This window comes from Salvia hispanica, chromosome 6, assembly GCF_029641045.1.
Source record: "Salvia hispanica isolate PSC_SH4W2 chromosome 6, Shi_PSC_v1, whole genome shotgun sequence".
Taxonomy (NCBI): Eukaryota; Viridiplantae; Streptophyta; class Magnoliopsida; order Lamiales; family Lamiaceae; genus Salvia; species Salvia hispanica.
Window position 1 is genome coordinate 15,488,010 of NC_142697.1, and position 20,634 is coordinate 15,508,643.

The 20,634-nt window shown below is 35.5% G+C and overlaps 5 protein-coding genes across 8 annotated transcripts; 2 read left to right on the forward strand and 3 right to left on the reverse strand.

Annotated features, from left to right (window-relative positions):
- The first annotated feature begins 3,862 nt into the window (after positions 1–3,862).
- Positions 3,863–5,161, forward strand: LOC125207548 (actin-depolymerizing factor 10-like). The gene is made up of 3 exons (XM_048106939.2): positions 3,863–3,997; positions 4,362–4,627; positions 4,722–5,161. The coding sequence occupies exons 1-3, from the start codon at positions 3,995–3,997 to the stop codon at positions 4,870–4,872; spliced, it is 420 nt and encodes a 139-aa protein (XP_047962896.1). The 5' UTR covers positions 3,863–3,994; the 3' UTR covers positions 4,873–5,161.
- Positions 5,162–5,402: 241 nt separating this feature from the next.
- Positions 5,403–7,579, reverse strand: LOC125208006 (uncharacterized). The gene is made up of 6 exons (XM_048107546.2): positions 7,376–7,579; positions 6,772–7,298; positions 6,485–6,677; positions 6,333–6,397; positions 6,008–6,218; positions 5,403–5,930 (listed from the first exon to the last, which is right to left on the reverse strand). The coding sequence occupies exons 1-6, from the start codon at positions 7,487–7,489 to the stop codon at positions 5,580–5,582; spliced, it is 1,461 nt and encodes a 486-aa protein (XP_047963503.1). The 5' UTR covers positions 7,490–7,579; the 3' UTR covers positions 5,403–5,579.
- Positions 7,580–7,871: 292 nt separating this feature from the next.
- LOC125207461 (uncharacterized) lies at positions 7,872–13,000 on the reverse strand. Of its 4 annotated transcripts, none has more exons than XM_048106819.2 (8): positions 12,971–13,000; positions 12,742–12,846; positions 11,531–11,591; positions 9,212–9,732; positions 8,949–9,141; positions 8,809–8,873; positions 8,513–8,723; positions 7,872–8,439 (listed from the first exon to the last, which is right to left on the reverse strand). In XM_048106819.2, the coding sequence occupies exons 3-8, from the start codon at positions 11,579–11,581 to the stop codon at positions 8,068–8,070; spliced, it is 1,413 nt and encodes a 470-aa protein (XP_047962776.1). In that variant the 5' UTR covers positions 11,582–11,591; positions 12,742–12,846; positions 12,971–13,000; the 3' UTR covers positions 7,872–8,067. The 4 variants fall into 4 exon arrangements, with proteins under 4 accessions (XP_047962776.1, XP_047962774.1, XP_047962775.1 ...); XM_048106817.2 differs by lacking the exon at positions 12,971–13,000 and adding an exon at positions 10,647–10,828 and having other exon boundaries at positions 12,742–12,819; XM_048106818.2 differs by lacking the exon at positions 12,971–13,000 and adding an exon at positions 10,647–10,828 and having other exon boundaries at positions 11,531–11,588; positions 12,742–12,810.
- Positions 13,001–13,526: 526 nt separating this feature from the next.
- LOC148923274 (uncharacterized) lies at positions 13,527–14,189 on the reverse strand. Its single transcript, XM_089061220.1, has one exon. It carries the CDS (start codon positions 14,001–14,003, stop codon positions 13,704–13,706), a length of 300 nt encoding a protein of 99 aa, XP_088917346.1. The 5' UTR covers positions 14,004–14,189; the 3' UTR covers positions 13,527–13,703.
- Positions 14,190–18,514: 4,325 nt separating this feature from the next.
- On the forward strand, positions 18,515–20,584 carry LOC125207463 (remorin 1.4-like). Its single transcript, XM_048106824.2, has 5 exons — positions 18,515–18,891; positions 19,460–19,510; positions 19,764–19,851; positions 20,018–20,099; positions 20,195–20,584. Exons 1-5 carry the CDS (start codon positions 18,759–18,761, stop codon positions 20,393–20,395), a joined length of 555 nt encoding a protein of 184 aa, XP_047962781.1. The 5' UTR covers positions 18,515–18,758; the 3' UTR covers positions 20,396–20,584.
- The last annotated feature ends 50 nt before the right edge of the window (positions 20,585–20,634 follow it).

A 20,634-nucleotide genomic window follows, 5' to 3' on the forward strand; every position in this document is an offset into this window, starting at 1 on the left:
AAATAGATAGTGGTTAAGAGTGATTGAATGCTTGATTTTAAAAAAATGAAATAATTCAAATTAATTGGAAATTACGAAGAAGAATATGATTCAATTTAGTTGGAATGAACGGAGTATAATTTTGCACCAAAAATGTCCTAAAAAAAAGGTGTAATAATATTTATGGTACTTTTTCACTATTCATTAGTACAATTTTATAATAAAAATGTCCTCAAGACAATATCATGTGTAACATCCCTAACCTAAAATTTGCATCATATTATATAGTAACTGTACCAAATAGTTTTTCTAATAGAATAAACATACAAAATAAATTAATTAAAATATATCAATATGTGTAGTTATGCACGGAAATGTTAGATAAATATATAGTATCTATATATATTTGTATTCAAATGGAAATGAATTAAAGTTTGTATATAATATTTTTTTAATATAGGTTATATGTTTTAATCATCATCAATTAGAGATTCCTATTATTATGCCACGTGCTCTATTTTCCTATGCATGCAAGCATATATGTGTATGCGTGTAGTGTTATTAGTAGGCCACTTTTCACCATTAGTTGTGTAGCAGAGAAATAAGGCGGCTAAGAGAAATAAGTCTTCAATTTCTACAATTCGAAGTATAAAACACAAGTATGGTGGACTAAAGCAGTAAGGAGAGAGCAAAAAGTAGTCCAAATAAATTTCTCTGAATTTCTTGGATTAGGGAAGCAACAAGAATCGTAGATCGTGAAGCAAGGACTAAGTGTTCAAACTAGATTATCTGTCAGATGTGTATAAATTACACTTTTAATTTTTCATGCATTACGTGGTTAATTGCTATGTGTTGACTTAAAGTGAATATTTGGACTATATGATATGAACATGATATAATTATGTGTTATTAGATATTGATTGTGAAAGATGATATGAATATGTAATTTGTGCAATGGATATATAATTATAATGGTATTATTGGATGAAATATGATAGAAATATGTAATTGATGTAATTGATATGTTTGCACATGGTTTGGAATTATTTGAATCACTGAATTAAAGAGGATCTGTGACAATTATGCCCTGGGTCTGATATCAATGACAATGGACCTACGGATCATATACAATTGCAATGGACCTACGGGTCATATATACAATGGCAATGGACCTTCGGGTCATATATATATGTATACAATGACAAAGAGACCTACGGGTCATATATACAATGGCAATGGACCTTCAGGTCATATATATATGTACAATAGCAATGAGACCTTTGGGTCAGATACAATGGAATCCCGGGCAGATGTCAGGCTTGATCTGTCACAAAATAATAAACTGAACACAATGGCATATGCTTATCTATATGGAATCATCTTTTATTTTGTTGAACATATGTTATATATATATATATATATATATATATATATACCTAGGGGGTGCGTTAGGCTCCTTTGCACCCTAAGTATCCTATTTTCTTCTTAATCTCAGCCCTTGGATCCTTAAATTGGATGGTTGTGATCAATGCATTATTAGTCTATAATGTTGCATTATTAGCCGTTGTGCATTATTAGAATGAAAATGTGCATTATTAGTCTATAATGTTGCATTATTAGCCGCTGTGCATTATTAGAATGAAAATGTGCATTATTAAATGACACGTGGCATTAATCTAACCGTCAGATGACAAAATCGTGGGTCTAGGATTAAAAGGAAAAAGGACAAAAGATATGAAATGGATTTGAATACATCCCTATATACCTATATGTATATATATATATATATATATATATATATATATATATATTGGTTAAAGAATATAATTGATTGCTTAGGCTGTGGAATTAAAGGTAAGATTTATATACACTGTGTTGTGGCTCATATAAACCACTAATTTTTTTAGGAATAAGATATAAGTGAACTTTTGGGTTAACGTGAGTCATAGGAACTCCACATGTTATCAGGGTCGGCGGCTGACGCGTTTTGACAACTTTCTCCTCCTCATCATTTTTGCATGTAGATAAATGTGTAGTATATAGAGTGGTGAGAGGGTCCACTACGGTTTAGAATGTTTTGAAATATGTACTTGATAAATGTTGGATTTTGAAATTATATAATACGTGCGGATTGTTTATTCTAAATTTTGAATTTATTTATAGTAAGTGTTAATTAATCCAAATTTTTTAATTTTTAATATTAAAAATAATTAAATCACAATCAAAATTAAATTTAGCTACAAGTTATAAAATTATATTTATAATTTTAATTTTTATAAATAAATTATTTAAGAATTTTATAATACGGAGTATTTTTTATTTAAATTTTTTACTTTTAAAGTTTTAGAGAAAGAGGATCGGACATAAAATAATTGAAAAAGTGAAATAAAAAATATCATTTCAGGTACTCAAATTATAAGAAAATATCATATTCAATACTCAAAAGAGAGAGAGAAAATATCATATCTAGGAGTACTACTATTTAGATATGAAAGTCTAAAAATACTCTCCATGTCAGGGCATTTTTGGTGCAAAATTGTACTAATGAATAGTGAAAAAGTACCATAAACGTAATTACACCTTCATGGACTACCATGATGTCACACCTCAACCCTTATGCCATATAAATTAAAAATTTAGGGCTAATTAAATTTTTTTAATTTTTAATATTAAAAAAATAATTAAATTCATAATTTTAATTTTTTTACTTTATACTATATTTAAAAATTAGTATTTATATTTAAATTTTTTACTTTTAAAGTTTTAGAGAAAGAGAAAAGATGATTTGACAATTGAAAAAGTGAAATAATATCATTTTAGGTATTCAGACTTTTAAACTATAAGGAAAAATATCATATCCAATACTCAAGATAGATATAGTGAAATTATTATATCTAGTATCTATATGAAAGTTTAAAAATGTCCTTTATGACCTGAGAGTATTTTTTGTGCAAAATTGTGATGAATAGTGAAAAAGTAGCATAAACGTGATTACACCTTAATTGTGTGTGTGGGGGTGTTGAGATAAGAACTGTATAGCTGAAAGTCAAGAAATTACTTTATTTTTATGTGACCAATATAGATTTTGTTGGAGCGAAGATGAATTAAATCTGGTTATCTCTTATATACTTCGAAAAGCATATACTTTCCCTATCCTACTCGTTTTGTTCCATAATAGTAGAGTGATTTCATTTTCTACATTCATTTTTAAAAAATGATAAAAAGAATAAAGTAAGAAAAAGAATAATATAGAGAAGAGTCTTATATACAATATTCTCTATATTACTTTACTCTTTCTCCACTTTAACTATTTATAATTATTTTTTCAAAATGAGAGAAAAAATGAAATGACTCCACTACTGTAGAACGAGGGAGTATTAAATAAGAAACATTTATTTTTTCAGCACAAGATTATATTTAGTGTGTTACGTAAGTTAAGTTAAAAAAGAATAGAGTAAAAGAGAGAAAAAGTAAAAATGGGGACAATTTACATTTTAAAAAATATTTCATTTTAATAGAACAAATAAAGTATGCTTCATAGAAAAAGCTAGATAAAAGCGATTAATTCATGAGAAATTAGTAATTTATTTTAGCACCTTTATAAAAAAATCCCATAAAAATCAAACTAACGTTTCGTCCTTGATTACAAATAAACTCATACGTGCGATTGCTAAATTGTTTTATTAAAAAATCATCCAATATTTTTTAAATAAAAAAAAAAATATTTGATAGTAAGAATTTTGAGGCTGTTAGAAAATAAAATGTAGTAATAAAATAAAATTGTTGGATGTGATAAATGATGATCCTAAAAAAGGCAAATGTGATATGTGCCTTTAATTTTCCTAAAAACACACCTAAAAAATCTCCCCTCCTTTTGAATATTTCGTCAACTTCTTTTACCAAAAAACAAGGATCGGTTTGCATTATCTATTCATCTCTCTTTTCCCATTGGATCACTTCCATCTCCATTTTCCATATTTTGAAGTCCCTTTCTCTCATTAGATAGAGACAAAACATGGTATGTTTCTATCTTGCAACTAAGTCTTGAATTTGTTCATGTTCATCTTCACTTTCTATTCTTATTTGCCATAATAGAACATGAATCTTGACATGATATATCATGTAACCTATCAAATTAATAAGTTCTTATCACATTTTGTAGTTGTGATTGTATTCTATCATTATGTTCCAATGTCATGATCATTTGATTGATAAAAAAAGTGTCACCAAAAGTTGCAAAATTCAGACATGGAAAATCCATATGCATGAAATGAACATGAAGAACAGGCCTGATGTGCCATTTTGCTGGTCAAGATTTGAACATTTTATGCTAGAGATGAAACTGTCACACCTTGTTTTCTTTCCTGCAATCTCCATTGCAGGCGAATTCAGCCTCCGGAGTTGCAGTGCACGACGAATGCAAACTGACATTCTTGGAGCTAAAAGCCAGAAGAAACCACAGATATCTGACCTTCAAGCTTGATGATGGCCACCAACAAGTGGTGGTAGACAAGATCGGGGGGCAGGGCGAAAGCTACGAGGATTTCTGCAAGAGCTTGCCTGATGACGACTGTCGCTATGCTGTCTTCGACTATGACTTCACAACAAATGAAAACTGCCACAAGAGCAAGATCTTCTTCTTTGCATGGTAAAAATGTGTTTGTTTTCTTCTTTTTCTTTTTGTTAGTGCTTTCCTTTTGTACGAAAAATGAGAGTTTTTTTCTTCAAATATTGTATTGTAGGTCACCAGATGTTGCAAAGGTGAGGACTAAGATGTTGTATGCAAGCTCCAAAGATAGGTTCAAGAGAGAGTTGGATGGGATTCAGGTTGAGTTGCAAGTAACTGATCCTAGTGAGATGAGCTGGGATATCCTCAAGGCGCGTGCTTATTGAATGCGTTGCACCATCCACCTAGTGCCTCGCGTCTTATTACCAGCTTCTCTATAAAATGTCCGACTTCTTATGGCGGCTCTTTCGACTACATCTGAACAGGGCTTAATTATTTAGTAGTAGTATTATAAGAGGGATAAAACCATAAAACCATCTGTGTGTTTTTCTTATTCAGATTTGTTTATGTTTGTTGTGTTTTTTCTTTGCGACAGTGTTATGGTTATTGATGTATTAGCTGCATCTTTTCTGTGGCTACCTCTTTTTATCTGATATAAACAGTAGTACTTTTCTAGACTGAGTTTTACTTTCCATAGCCAGATTATAATATGCTTGTGTGGAAACAAAAAACAGTAAACAAAGTGAAATTTTCAATAAGATTTTTAAAAACTTAGCTTGATTTTTTTCCAACTTGAGATCGCATTTCAGCAGAATGTTCATTCCTTGCCTTCTTCGTCTGATTGAGGCTTGTAACTGAGAAGTTTTGAATTTTCAGTTCCTTCACAAACATATTATGAAAACCGTAACAACATCTGTTGCGAAAGAGTTGGACATGAAACAAATTATGTATTGAGATTGTACACTTGATAGTATAACATATCAAAACTTGGCAAATCATTTCTGTTGCATTTTACACAGAAAAGGAGTCTGATTTTTTTTTCCAAGGTAGCCTAAAACTCCTATCAAATAGTCCTATCTCAGAATATTCTGCTTCAGTTACCATGAATTTCATTTCTTTCCCACAAAATAACCTGGTTTGTTAGATTCGCTTTCCTCTCAAGGAAAACGCTAACATCTTCTGGCTCAAACGAAGGAGGCATATTGCAAGGAGGTGAATCCGACATGCTTTTCACCATAGAATGTATTCTGTATCGCTTCTTCTGTCCTCTAACTGAGCACACCAGCGCCTCTGAGCATGTCTCCTCGGCCCCTTCAGGGACAGTCGGCTTGTACTTCAAGAGTTTTGCATACTCGTTTAGGAGGTGGAAAGAGTAATCATAAACATAATCCATCACAAGATTTTCTAGAACAAAGTTGCTTCCGGCTCTTCCAATCTCCTGAGCCTGATACAACGACAAACATCGAGTTAAAAATACATCTATTTATATTCAGTCCAAAACTTTCACATGTTCTCAATCACCTTGTCTGTGTAATTGTTGCCCCACTCAACTGCAAATTTGATTGACTCACACTTGTTGTTAGTGTTGATAGGCCAGTAATGGATCGATGGCAGCAGACTTCTTGTGAAGAAGTCGTAGAATTGTGGTTTTATGATCAAAGCCATGGAATCACAAGCTAAGATATACTTCTGGCTAACAGACCAGCTAACTCCTTCAACATAAATCTTGTATCTTCCTTACATCAATCCCAAATATACATCAGAAAAAAGGAGCCAAAAACATGGAAAAATGATCTAAAAACTGCCATAGTTTTATATACTACTATCAAAGTTGTGATCCATATACCTGTAAGTACACTGATTTGCCACATCAGAACTCTTGAAACCTTGCTTCTTCTCTTCATTCCAATCCTACAATGATGAAGCATAACTTAAACCACCCTAAAAAATCTTCGCTTAAAAGGGATATTGCAGAAAGGTACGGCTTTTTTTCTTTACCATTCCAAAGATCCTAGCTTTCCAATCATCTTGATCAGAGGCATTACATTTCGCCAAGTCGCGACGTGCAGCTCCCACCCTTGTGTTCCCTTTCCAGTAAGCGTAAGGCTCTCTATCCTTCCACTTGATTCTTGCGTTGCCTTCGTGAATCTCCTGCTTCAGCACTTCCCATGGCTTGATATTCAGCTCTGGCCTGCAAAGTCCAGAGATGGAATAAATCACCTTTTGCCAATATTGAGGCTAAATTAGAGGAAACATCAAAAAATGAAGAAACAAAAAACAATTACCAACCCCAGAAGGACCAATCAGGGAAAACAATGTCATAACTAGATTCATCTCCAGAGTAGTGGAACAATGGTGGAGGCATGGAAGCTTCTAGACCTCCATAGTCGCGTTTCTTGATCACTGGCCTGTCCCCACACTCTAGCATTAGGTCCAAATCTGGCAGCCTGCCCGGGTAGAGCCTAAGAAGCTGCAAAATCCCCCATATGGTCACAATATCTCTGGTTTGGAAGACTTTCTTGTACCTCAACGTATATAGTCTTCCGTTCACTACAACGATCCTAATATGCGCGACTTTCTTAGCCTCTTCGACCATCTTTTTTGAGATCCCGGTTTCCTTCCAAGGCCTTAGATCTTCATGGATCCACTTGAAGTAGTCTGGACATGCCAAAGCTGATGAACTCTCTACATTATCATTTTTTACAGGTGATGGAATGTTTGAGCAATTGAGATAGCAATCAAATTCTTCTGAATATATATAGGATGAATCTTGGAAACCGAATTTCTTCTGCAGTGATCCTGTGATGATTGACTGGAAAAGGGCCAAAACCTAAGTGTGGCTAATGATAATGATCAAATTACAATAATCACATGAAAAAAAGAACTCACGATGTCAAGCCATTGAGTGATCAGGCCAATGACGATGAGGATTGCAAGGAAGAATACAGCAGTGGATTGAGCCCTCCTAGGCTGTTGTTGCCTGTCTAACATATTCTTGATCATCCAGACAAAACAAAGGTTTGTTTTGATCAATATTTGATCTTTAACACATCAGATTAGATGTGTTTGTGTGCAACAACTGGTTTAGTAGAGTCTTTGACTTGTTCCTCACCTAAAACGCACACTGTGAGAATAATTGTATAATTAACCAGAAGTGGCTGTCGTTAGTGTTTATACCAATTCTAATCAAATTAGTGGCTGTGGTTTGGTGTGTTAATTGTAAGTTCTAATTAAAGAAACAAGTGAAACTTTGCTGATTCAATTTTTTCAAGTGGTTTGTATTTATTTATTCTATTCTATATTTGTTCAATTCAAATGCACCACGTTTTTCACGCATGATATTTTTTTGATATGGACTTGGAAATATATTTAGGATTCAAACTCGTGTCTTCTTCACCTCTGTTGAATCATTTTCATCAACATCAATGTCTGAATCATGGCACCCTCATTTACAAAATCCTAAAAATTATGCTCTTATTCAACATAACTTTAAAAGAGAATAAGACAATAAAAAAAAGACTGCAACTTCTACCTTAAAACAGTATGTGACAAAGTTATAAAAGTCACTGAAAACAGTTTGCTTATAATCGCTGCTTCTTCCTCTTCTGTCTGCCCCAATACTCATTCTCCCACGCCTCCACTTGTTTAGTCCTCTTGATCTTCCCTTCATTGAAGGCTAGGATTTCTTGAGGATTGTAAGGCGGTTGCATCGTGCACGGATCGGACTCACTAGGCCCCTTCTCCAAGGATTCCTCCATGAACTTCCGCCAGATCCCTCGAGCAGCGCAGGCCACTGACTCCGGGCACAGCTCAACTGCACCAGCAGGAACAGAGGGGTTGTACTTCATCAGCTTCCCGTACTCGTTGAGAAGATGGAACATATAGTCGTAGACGTACTCCATCTTTAGATCCTCGTGGATGAAGCGGCTCCCGGCTTCACCAATGGACTTGGCCTAACAATCAAGATTGTGAACTCGTTTAGCTAGGACACTTATTGAGGTTTATACAAGAAGGACAGGGGTTTACAATTTTCGTATGGTTGTTTCCCCATTCGACTGCGAATTTGAGAGACCTGCATTTGTCATCATCCCTCACGGGCCAGTAGTGGTGCTGAGGAACCATGCCTCTTATGAAGAAATCATGCCAACGCAGCGTATTGAGCAAGACGGGGGAGTCGCAGGCGAAGATGTACTTCTCGCTCACCGACCAGGCCCACCCTTCTATGTAGATTTTGTACCTAAATTTGAACAACTTTTTTCTTTTGAGGATTTTGCATAGCAATAGAATCTTGTTAGAGATAAGTATATACTACAATTTGTCACCTGTGAGTGCATTGGTTTCCAAGATTAGATTGCTTGTATCCTTGTTGGGACTCTGCAATCCAGTCCTGAAATGCAAGCAAGCAACAATAAGAACAATGGTAGTTGAGGTTGAGGGATTATGATATCAGATGATTGCATGCCTGAACATAAAGACGAGCGTTCCAGTCAGTTTGAGGGGTGGCATTGCACTTCATAAGGTCAGCCCTCCATGGGCACACATCGGGGTTTCCCTTCCAATACGCATACGGCTCTCTGTCCTCCCATTTTGCCTTCTTGTTTCCTTCTTTTATATCCTTCAACACACTTCTCCATGGCTTTATGTTCGTCTCCGCCCTACACCAACCATTCCTTATGATCAAAAAAAAAGAAATCACATTGGATTGGATTTAAAAACAAACATTACCATCCCCAGAACGACCAGTCAGGGAAGACGATATCCAAGCTGCGCCAATCCGAACAGTAGCGGAACAACGGGGGCGGGGCAGACTCCGGCAGCCCGAAGCGCTCGGCCTCCACTACGGGGCGATCATCGCAGTCGAACATTAGCTCCAGGTCCGGCAATCTCCCCGGATAGGTCTGGGCGAGCTGCGCGATCCCCCACACCGTGAACAGAGCCCGCGTCTGAATGGACTGCCGGAAATTCTCCACGTAGACTTTCCCGTCGAGGATGGTGAGGCGGAAATGTGCCGTCTCCCGCGCTTTCTCCACCATCTCTTTCGTGACTCCGGTCTGTCTCCAGTGGCGGAGGTCCTCGTGGATCCATCGGAAATAGTCCGGGCAGGTCGGAGGCGGATTTGCAGACGGTTGGCGTCTGACCGGGTAGTATCTCGGGCAGGACTTGGTATAGTTCCACGCCGCGCAGTCCAGTCCATCGATGCTATTTTCGCGCGAGCTCCTTAGGTAAGAATAACTTACATAGTTTCCCTTCAAGATTTTGCTTATTCAAATCAATAACATCATTTCTAATTTTATAGTATCCTCTATTCCTTTATCTTACTAATTTTTTCTTTTTTAAAAAAGTTTTCTCCCATTAATATTTTAAATTATATTTTCTCTTCACTTAATACACACCCAAGAATTGATGTATTGTTGCTATTCAGATGGTGGCATATCTAAGTATATCGGTTTTCAGTTATACCAACATAAAACAGAAATGCGGAGAAGCTTTCAAAATTTATGCCTAGATAAACCGCAGAAAATCTCTTCACGGTTCACGCCTTATATTTAGGAAACCGTAATAAGTTAAATTGAACGATTCAATAGTTATAGTCGACAATGTGGACTAGTTCATTTAGGCTGCCAAATTATGAGGAGTTAGTAGTAGTAACTATTAATTAATGTTGACAATTTTTCATGTTAGTCTCGGTGCACACGTACAAGATCCTCGAATTAATACTTGAAATATTTCTTGATCTCCAAATTAAATGTTTTAATGAAGGGCTGCCGGTTGATTTACCCTAGTTGAATGGAATCGACCAATTTAATCTATCCCACTAACTTTTTATAGTAAAAAATCTAAAATAGCAATCCTTTTTTCAATATCGATATTGTTCACTCAATTTAAGTCCACTAATTCTTTGTGCCTGATTAAATTTAGTATGCGAAGAAAACAATCAGACACAATGTGATTGTCCCATTGAGATAAATTGTTTTTCCAGATTTTGTATGAACATAATGAGTTAAAGAAGAGGAAACAAAATTTATTCCGAAAAAAGTAAATCATTTAACAATCATGATATCATGTTCTTATTTCCCAATGCATTAATCTTATGAGGAAAACCAAAAATGATAAATTAAACACAACATATGCATTGATGAGAAGTTTGAAGGAGACTTACGAGGTCGACCTGGCCGGTGAAGACGAGAACAGCAACAATGAGGATGAAGAAGACGAAGAATGGGAGAAGTGAATATGATGAACAGAGTGCCTTGTTAAAGGATGCGCACGAGGGCGACCTCAGAGAATATCTCTTGAAAGCAGGCCTTAGCCAAAATATATTCATCAACTTCTCTTCATGCCCTTTCATGTTTTCCCTCAATGATTAGTGCTTAATCAAAACTCATCACTCAATATTCTACAATAGTGTGTGTGTGAGGAAAGAGAGAGAGAGAGAATTTGAAAGAGGTTTCTGCTCTAAATTCTAAAACAGAGGAAGGAATGTGAATAATTCTTTGCGGTCATTGTACAGAAAACAAGACTGATTTGTAGAATTATGTATGGGTTGAAAAATGAAAATGGAATAGTAATGAGAAGTAAATTTATCTTCCCTTTAGAGGGTAATTCATTGGTTGCTGGTGGACGTCAATTGACTCTCCTAAAATCATGCCTTGTAGATAGGCCGCCGAAGGAAAAATCGGTTATTTGTTAGATGTGATATCTATGTTATGGGCGCGACCTTAATAATCATAGTAACATTTAGTACTATAGATTTTTACTGCTATTAAACAAATAGTAGCCTATCAATTGATTCAAAAAACACTATTTTATAAATTGGGAAAACTCGAAAGGCACCACTAAATTGAGCAAAGTAGGATTTATAACTAGGTGTTTATCGTGAAGGATCATACATTTCTTGGTAGCATGGACAGCATGAAAATGCAATTATGTGGAAGTGAAAAAGCGTGATACTGCGAATTAAACATGTGACTAAGCCCACAATTTCTTCACCTCAAAACACATGCAAACTCATGCTATAGAAAACAATCAAGAAGAATGGATTACCTGGAAATGTGACACTAACACATGATGGCCATTTCCACACTCATTTTCCATCAACGACCTGCTGAACAAAGAGAAATTATAAAAAAAAAATTAGTAAGATGCAAGTTTAATTGTAGATATATACTATGATGCATGCATGTATAGTATATTATTAGAGAAATGATAGTTTAGTTGAAGCAATCTGGTCATGCAAAACCAGACAACTAGTAAGTATTAAGGTAAGGGACAACCAGACAAACATATATTAGTAGGAACATGGAGCATGCTCGAATCAGAAGCAGCTAGAAAGCCATAAATTCTCAGCATAAACTCCAAATATAATTTGAGTTGAAACACAGCATGTCAGAAAAGCTATTTGCACATAAGAATGCCGATCCTCGTCAAATATGAATTTCATTATTGGCGAAACGAAGCACGCAAGTAAGGAAATCGTTTTCCTTGACCATAGTATACTGCATAGCCACTTTAGTTACACAATAAGTTTGACTAAAGCACGATTTGCTGCAGGGAATTTACAGAGAAAAGGATAATAGGGTGCAGTTATAAAATGAATAAATAGAACATTATAAACAACATTGTCATTTACACCCTGTTTCTTGTTATAACGCCTCTAGCAAAGGGGACTTAAAGTTTTGGGGTTTAACCAGCCAGTTTCTAAAATGTGGGCTAGCTTTTAGGGTCTTTGATGCTGCCCTATATTCCTCGCACATTCCTTCAATAGAGAAAGCATGTGCTTCCTCAAACTCTTTAAACTCAAGAAGATGCATATGTTTTGAATATATCATAGGAATCAACTTCTAGATTATAATTCATACAGTATATCATTAGATCTTCTTGGAAACTACATCCAAGTTACACAAACTATATGGCTGGAACCATATAACATGATGCACTTGGTTGTCTAGTAAGGGAACTATACAGAAACATGCTAAAGACCCGATAACACATTTATGTACAGCACAGTGAGTAGGAATATGGAGCAGGGTCGAATCAGAAGAAGCTAATGTATTACCATACTTGACAACTTTCAGGCTTTAATCTTATGAGTAAAACTCATATAAGGGATTTTCTAATTAACTTCTAGCTCATAATAACCAATTAGTTAGAGATTAAACCAAGGGGGAAAATTCTTCATTCTTTTTACAGGTTCAGCTAGTATAATAGTGATTACCTACATGCTATTTGGATTAACATTTAGGCGGTCACATTACCTAGAAGAGATCGCCTGGCGATTAATTCAGCATGCGAATCGTTCATGACATCGCCGCCTCAACTCCACCGCGATCTCCCCGTGCCCAACGCCACCACTTGTAATCCTTCATATCAACGGAAGCATCAGTCAATTATAAAAAATAACTAATGGAAAATATCCAGAGTCGTTATCACCAAATTAAATTGGGAAATCATCAATTTAATGCGGAAAAATATGAATCCACTAACCTTGAGGAAGATTGGAGAGGAGAGAGGCGGCTAAAACGGTGACCTCGCGGCCTTGAGGCTCCCCTTTCTTGGCGACAAAATTGTACATCGACGTCACTGTTTCTGAAACGTTGTCTGCCCATGGCTTCTCCGCTATGTTATCCGATTCCGGCGATGACGTCATTGTCGCCGGTGACGCGTGAAAGTGGAACAATTTCTGAGCGGGAACATAAACTTTGTACGACGTCGTTTCAGTTGTGCTTAACCGCTAAACAAAGGCCGGCTGGCTGCTAAGTGGGTTATAAAATTGATCCAATTATGATATAGACCACACAGTAAGCCCAATTAGTGAAGCCCGATTAGTACGCCCAAATAGAATTGAAACATTTGATTTGTTCTCCTTTCACCTATAACACAATAATTCAAATTATTATTTTTATTTTTTTTGTGTTTTCCTTATGTTAGTTTCTATCTGTTTTTTTATGTTATATTTTCTGTTTCCATATTTTTATTGGTGTTTGGTAGACATATTAAGTTATCATAAGATAACTACGTCTGATGGGCTTTAAGATAAGAATTGAGATTAAATCTAAGATAATTTATTTAGCATTCTTGTTTGGTAGCAATGACAAAAATTAAGATCAAGAACTAATTTAACCCAAAAAAATTAATCTTCTCCCAAATCTGTCCCTAGCCATTTCATCGTTCATTTCTTCCCCATTTTCTCTTAAACCCAAATACATTATACTCCAACTCAACAAGCAACTTCATCAACATAATTGTCTTCTTCAGCTTCAACATCCGTCAACGGGAACGGAGAATCGGTGATCCGTAGCTGCCTCACCAGCGGGCTCGCCCCGAACCCGGGAAGCGCAGGCGACGCCACCGCGCTGCTGAATATCTCGACGGCGGCAGCCATCGCGTCTCTGTCAAACGCCGCGTGAGAGGTCTTGCGCTTGGTGAGGTGGAAGGGGAGGCGGAATCTGTGGTGGTGGTGGTGGAACATGAGATTATGTATGGCGGCTTTGCTGGCGATTTTGCTGCGCTTCATCATCACAGTCTGCACGGCGGCGAGCTTACGTTCTAATCCATCGAGGAGAGTTGATCGGCAGCGCCGTCGGAGAGAGCTTTCTCGGAAATTAGGGCTAGAAGAAATGGGGATTTTAGAATTGGGGTTTTTTTTTCATAAATTAGGGCTACAAATCGGATGAAAGAGGAGGGTATTTTAGTCATTTTATATTTTATCTGGATATGGATATGGATATGGATATGGGCCTGATAAATCAACACACCTGTTTTGGGCTGATAACATAGATAAGAAAATGAACTAATTTTTTCCGCGCCGTGACGGGCCTAGGTCTTAATCATGGGCCATATAAATAGTTTATCTTAACCTACCAAACAGTAGATTAATCAAGATAAAATAAGATAACTTATCTAATCAAGGTTTATCTAAGCTACCAAACACCCTTAGTATTTTCTTTCTGTTTTTCATAATGATAACTCCGTTTATAAAAATAGCTTCATGTTTTTATTTTGTTCGTTTACCAAAATTATAAAGTTATTCGTAACAAAACACAAGTATATTAAATATATAGGTCTCACTTTTATTCAAAACTTGATTCATTTTTTTCTTTTTTTTTTCATACTTTAACAATAATTGTTTGTAGGAGTAAGAGATAATTTGAAACTTCAAAAACCTTTGAACAGAAAAGAAAACAGTACGCCCGGCTCTTTAATTTCGGCGTAATAGTTGGACTTGGATCATCGGAACCACACATGGGATACTGATATAGCTAGGCCCCACTCAATCATCTTGAATTAACAAATTTCATAGAGAAATTAAAATAACGTGGAAAAGAATAGTGTATATCGACAAAATTAAGAGGGCCCCTACCGACAATAATTTATTCAATACGACCAAGAATTGCTGGCAGCAGAAAATCATTTACAAATATTTTCCAAAACTTGTGTATTCTCATATTAATAACGAGCATCGGATCCTCTATTTATAACTAATTTATTTTATTTGTCTCGTTAATAATGTTTTTTTTTTCATATTCCTTACGAAATTAGACCCATTGTCCTAGAGGGAACACTTGCCTCCCTCCTACTTTTTGGTTAAAGCATTTCTTTACATTTTTTACTTATACTTTTAATTGAATTCTAAGTAAGTTATCATTTAGTTTAGACATGCTCTTCTTAATTTCAGCGTTCAATTTTATCTTAGATGTTTAGTATTTTCTTTATGGGCAAATAAACATAATTTAAAGGTTGCATTATGGTGGATTCGAATCCGTGACTTTTACTCCAACATCAACCACTCTACCACTTGGGTCAGCAATTGTTGTAGTACAAATTTCTTTATTTGAGCGACATTTTTTTAAAAGGGATCAATAATGGTTCTCTATCTACCCTTGTGATGACTCGAACTCTCGACCTATTAGTTGGAGTGGAGGCGTCTTACCAACAGAAGTGTGCTTGGTTTGAGCGACAATTATTATCAAACCAGAGAACGAACCAATAAATATTTTACTGAACCTCTTATGGTTCTCTAGGAATTATACATCAGACCACTGAAACGTGGCTCATCGGACCACCAAGGCTCTTATGTCTCTCGGTTAATCCATTATCAGTAGTAGTGTTGTTTATGCACACACCCGATCAACACTCTAAGGGGGTATCTTCCCTCATATTGGATTTAGTATGAACCACGATTCCTTCTAGGTCTATTGAATTGATTTTGCTCTGGTTCGGGTGATTTAGGTTGTTCAATACAAGTATAATGTTTGATTATATTACTCGTCCATCCCACTCTAGGAGTCCTATTTGATCCCGGCACAAGTTTAAAGAAAAGAAAGTTTGAAGAAAAAAATAGTGAAATATGGGTCTGACTTTTATATATTAGTTTTATACTCCCTCCGTCCTAGATAATTTGAGACACTTTGACTCAGTACGAGTTTTAAGAAATGTAATGGAAAGTGAGTTGAAAAAGTTGGTGGGATGTGGGTCCTACTTTTAAAGTATTAGTTTTATAATAAAATGTGAGTAGAAATGAGTTAGTGGAATATGGGGTCCACTACAAAAAAATGGTAAAAGTGAAGTGGGACAAATTATGTGGGACGACCCGAAATGGGATACAGGGTCGAATTATCTGGGACGGGGGGAGTACTCAATAAAATGTGAGTTGAATGGGTAGTGGAATGTGGGGCATATTATCATTTCTTAAATATTCTAATTGAGACTTCTAAAATGGAACGGTATAAAATGGAAAGTCGGGATTGCTAAAGTGAGACGGAGTGAGTATGTTTTTATCAAAATAAGTTATTCATATCACACCCATAAATATAATTGCCGACGCCCTGAAACTAAACCCAAAAATCTTACTAGTACGTGGCTGTTGTGATGGGAAATTGGACATGTAGAGTATGTTTTTATCAAATTAACGTATTCATATCACAACCATAAAGATAATTGCCGACGTCCTAAAACTAGGTAAGAGTTCAACCAAAAAATCTCAATTGTTGGTACGTGGCTGCAGTGATGGAAGTTTGGACTTTAGTGAAAAAGAATTAATTCGTCAAAAATCAAAATATCGTGTCACGCACTTGAGTTGAAAGCTCAAGTCATGGGATTCTATTATTCATCAACATGTCACATTCGACAATAAATAATACTACAATCTTCTTTCGATCTCCAATTTTCTAAAGCATCAATGATCATAAATATTGGCCCAATTTATATTGTAAAATAAAACAATATGAATATTTGAGTGAAAACATATAGTCGAATGACAATGAAGTATTGCATATTGCACATGCCGCGTAGGGGTCTTTTTTGAAGAATCAAGTGAAAAATATAAACCAATGTGCATATTCTGTTAAATTTTTTCATTAATACTCTTACTGTATTCACGTTATTCTTATGCGTTAAAACTTAAAAGCAAACATTACTCTAACAATTTTGAATTATTTTTCGTTACAACACTAACAATTTTTTCAACATTTTGTCGTAAAATAATCTAATTGTGATGGCCCATATGGGACACGATGTTACGCTTATTTTGTATTCACTGTATTGTTTTTTTGGCTGAATTAGTGAATTTCCTATTAATTCGTTAAAAATAATAAATATAAAAAGGAAACAAAGGAATTAAGTCATTATATAAAAAAACAACTCACCTAAATTAAGATGCTAGAAGGATCTATTCTCTGGGGTCGTCCTGAACTGAAAGATGGCAGTGCCATTTGTTTAAATTTGGGTACATTGAAAGTAACCGTAGTTATCACTTATCACTTATCTGCGATGTTACGTGTTTTCTATCCTATCGGATTAGTTTAATTTAATGCAATCACACTATATAAATTGGGCAGGTGGTTAAACGCAATCTCTAATTAATGGAGACTATTCTTTAGATCTATATGTAGAATTGGATACCAATTTTAAGTTTCATTTCAAATCAAATCTACAGTTTTAAAACTCACATTTTCATTACATGCAATGTTATTATTATTAGTATTTTTTTTATTATAGTTATATATGGCAAAATGAATCGATTTAATTATTAATAACATATAGACTACATTTGTTTGCTGAGATAAATAGACTACAAAACTAGTACTCTGTTCTGTTCGATAGTATTAGAGTTATTTTGCCATCTTGGTATGTTGCATAGTAATGAAGTCATTTCTTTTTTTTTTAAGTAAAAGTCAACACATTTCTTTTTCACTTACTTTTTTCTCTCTTTAAATTTCTCATCTCTACTTTCTCATCTCTCATACTCTCTCCGTTGGCTTATAGTTGAGTCATTTTTTCATTTCGTGAAGTTTGCTCATAGTTGAGTCATTTTCATATATAGTACTCCCTCCGTCCCATAAAAGTTGAGTCGTATTCTTTTTTAGTCTATCCCAACAAAGTTGAGTCATTTCCTTTTCTAACAAAAGACAAAACATCTAATCACTCTTACTTTATTCAACTCTCTCTTATCTTTCTTACTTTTTTTCATTTCTCCTATTTATTTAATATAAATTCTTAATCTCCGTGCCCAAAAGTTTTATATCAACTTTTATGGGACGGAGGGAGTAACTTTTTTTCTCTCTTAATTTACTCTCTCTTACTTTATTATCTCTACATTATTCACTTTCTACTTTATTCTCTCTACCTTTTTCTCTCTCTTACTTTTTTATCTATTTATTTAACACACTCAACATTCATTTCTTAAACCCCGTGCCGAAAAGTTTCGCCTCAACTATGAGGGAACGGAGAGAGTAGTACTTTATTACTCCATCCGTCCACGAAAAATAGGGCACATTCAAAAAAGGAAAGTTGTCAACAACTTTTTCCTTCTCTCTTACTAATAATATGGACCCCACATTTCACTAACACAACTTCGCTCTTACTTTTTCCCCTGCTATCTTATTTTATTAATTCTAAATTAAAACTCGTGTTATTGACAAAGTGCCCTATTTGTCGTGGACTGAAAGAGTATTTTTTATTTAATACTATATTACTCACCTTTTCTTTAATCTCAACGCCGAAAAAGAAGGTATGTTGTTCATTTCTTTGTTTTGGGATATAACATCGCACCCACACAGACTTCATCCGCACCCTATATCTAGCCGATCGTAATTGTTTCAACGGTCCAGAAAAAGCGTTTTCCTACTACCATGAGGCACAGTGCAGAGTATCGCAACTCTTAGCATACGCAGTTTGCGTTGTCGTTTTAAATCCCCCACAAAATACAGTCATATATCATCGAATTCTCTTCAACGCCAACCGTTTCTACTTGTTTCTCTGTTATTGGAGAAGAATGGCTGCAGCGGCGGAGGAAGTCGTTCCAAAGAAAGCTGAAGCGGAGGAGGCACCACCAGCTGTGGCCGTGACGGAGAAGTCCAACGAGCCTGCTGTCCCGCCACCTCTCGACGACTCCAAAGCTCTTGCAAGTAAATCCTTTCTTCAATTCTCTCACTCTCACTTAAGCTACAGCTCATCTATTCAAGACTCTGTTGTGAACAAAGTCATTATCCCTGCTTTTGTTTCAATATTTTTGTTAAAGAAGATGCTAAAGATTGAATTTTGGTTGCTGGGAATTCATCACTTGTTGCTGTAATTGAGCTGAACTAATTCACACTAGCTATATTAATTACTGGCTAGCTACATTGAATAAATTGATCACTTCTTAGAATGATTCATCAACCTTTTTATTCAAATCTGCGATGAACTGGGATATTTTCTAATGTGTATGATACTTGTGACAATTCTTTTTCAATATGTTATTGAAGGTTTTCTATGTTAATATTGATGAAATGTTTATCTTGATAGTATATAGTAAACAGATTATCTGGTGATGATTAATTGGTTGCTTCTCCTTGCATATCAAGATTGAACAATACACACACATAATTACAAGTCATGGCTCATAAAAAACATTCGATGATGTCAAAACAAGAGCCATTAGCTCTGTAAGTTCTGATTGAAATTGAAGTGTGCGACTGTTTTTGTGTGCTGCAGAGATCCCTGAACCCGTTGTCAAGAGCAGCTCGAAAGGGTCCCTCGATAGAGGTGAGTTTCTTGCTCGAATTGATACTTCTATAGAAGGGTGATTCGGTTTAGATGCAGTAAAACTTGTGTTTAGTCTTAGAATTTGGATTTTGCTCTCTGTACTAGTAGCAGGAGTTGATTATATCAGAAAATGAAAATGAAAATGAAAATGAAATGTGGATAAGCAGATATGTTTTGTAGGGAATGGGATTGAAATTTGAAATGATTGGAGCAAATTAATTTATGAAGAAGTTGGACTGTCTGAATTTTGTAGATGTTGCTCTTGCAAAGCTCGAAGATGAGAAGAGGTTGTCATATATCAAGGCATGGGAAGAAAGTGAAAAAACCAAAGTCGAAAACAAGTAGGGCTTATCTACATCTCTTCTCTTTTCTCTTCTTCCAACATGTTCTTGTATGAATCCGGTTCATCCTTACCATGCTTTTCGCCTCAACGATGGCACGTTGAAGTTCATAGCAATTTCTCACTATAATCGAGAGTGGTAGTAATTCTTTCCTATGATGAGGCAGGGCACAGAAGAAGCTCTCAGACGTTGCATCGTGGGAGAACACAAAGAAGGCCGCCCTTGAGAGTGAGCTGAAGAGCATTGAGGTAATACCCACATTCTTAAACTGATGAAGCTTCATTATGATTACAAGTTATTTACAAAACCGAGCAATGAGACAAACCACATATACTTGTCAAAGGAAAAAATTGAGAAGAAGAAGGGAGAATACGCGGAGAAGATCAAGAACAAGGTGGGACTAGTACACAAGCAAGCAGAGGAGAAGAAGGCCATGGTTGAATCCAAACGCGGAGAGGAACTGCTCAAAACTGAGGAGACAGCTGAAAAACTCCGTGCAACGAAGCAAGCTCCACCAAAGGCTTGTGGATGCCTCGGAGGCTAAAACACTAGTGAATCTATCACCTATCTCCACCAACAAAATGGTTGAATATTGAAGCTTAGTTTTTAAATTTTTCTTATGTATAGATAGTGTCTTCTGTTGTGTGATTCTACTACTATGTTATGCCATATATTTGTATTGTAAACAAGAAGACAATGATCTTGAATAAATCCACTGCAAATTGTTCGAATCTTCCTACATTCTCCTATTACATCTGGCGTTTCACTATCACATGTATTGCA

Coding starts and splice junctions, on each gene's coding strand:
- LOC148923274 (XM_089061220.1), bottom strand. CDS start 14,003: ATGATGAAGCGCAGCAAAATCGCCAGCAAAGCCGCCATACATAATCTC.
- LOC125208006 (XM_048107546.2), bottom strand. CDS start 7,489: ATGATCAAGAATATGTTAGACAGGCAACAACAGCCTAGGAGGGCTCAA. Junction 6,678..6,771: donor GATTGGTCCTTCTGGGGTTG/GTAATTGTTTTT, acceptor TGGACTTTGCAG/GCCAGAGCTGAATATCAAGC. Junction 6,398..6,484: donor AAGCTAGGATCTTTGGAATG/GTAAAGAAAAAA, acceptor TCATCATTGTAG/GATTGGAATGAAGAGAAGAA.
- LOC125207548 (XM_048106939.2), top strand. Junction 4,628..4,721: donor AAGATCTTCTTCTTTGCATG/GTAAAAATGTGT, acceptor ATTGTATTGTAG/GTCACCAGATGTTGCAAAGG.
- LOC125207461 (XM_048106816.2), bottom strand. CDS start 10,835: ATGAAAGGGCATGAAGAGAAGTTGATGAATATATTTTGGCTAAGGCCT. Junction 9,733..10,646: donor TCACCGGCCAGGTCGACCTC/GTAAGTCTCCTT, acceptor AAAATCTTGAAG/GGAAACTATGTAAGTTATTC. Junction 8,874..8,948: donor ACGCTCGTCTTTATGTTCAG/GCATGCAATCAT, acceptor CTTGCATTTCAG/GACTGGATTGCAGAGTCCCA.
- LOC125207463 (XM_048106824.2), top strand. CDS start 18,759: ATGGCTGCAGCGGCGGAGGAAGTCGTTCCAAAGAAAGCTGAAGCGGAG. Junction 18,892..19,459: donor CGACTCCAAAGCTCTTGCAA/GTAAATCCTTTC, acceptor TGTGTGCTGCAG/AGATCCCTGAACCCGTTGTC. Junction 19,852..20,017: donor AAAACCAAAGTCGAAAACAA/GTAGGGCTTATC, acceptor ATGATGAGGCAG/GGCACAGAAGAAGCTCTCAG.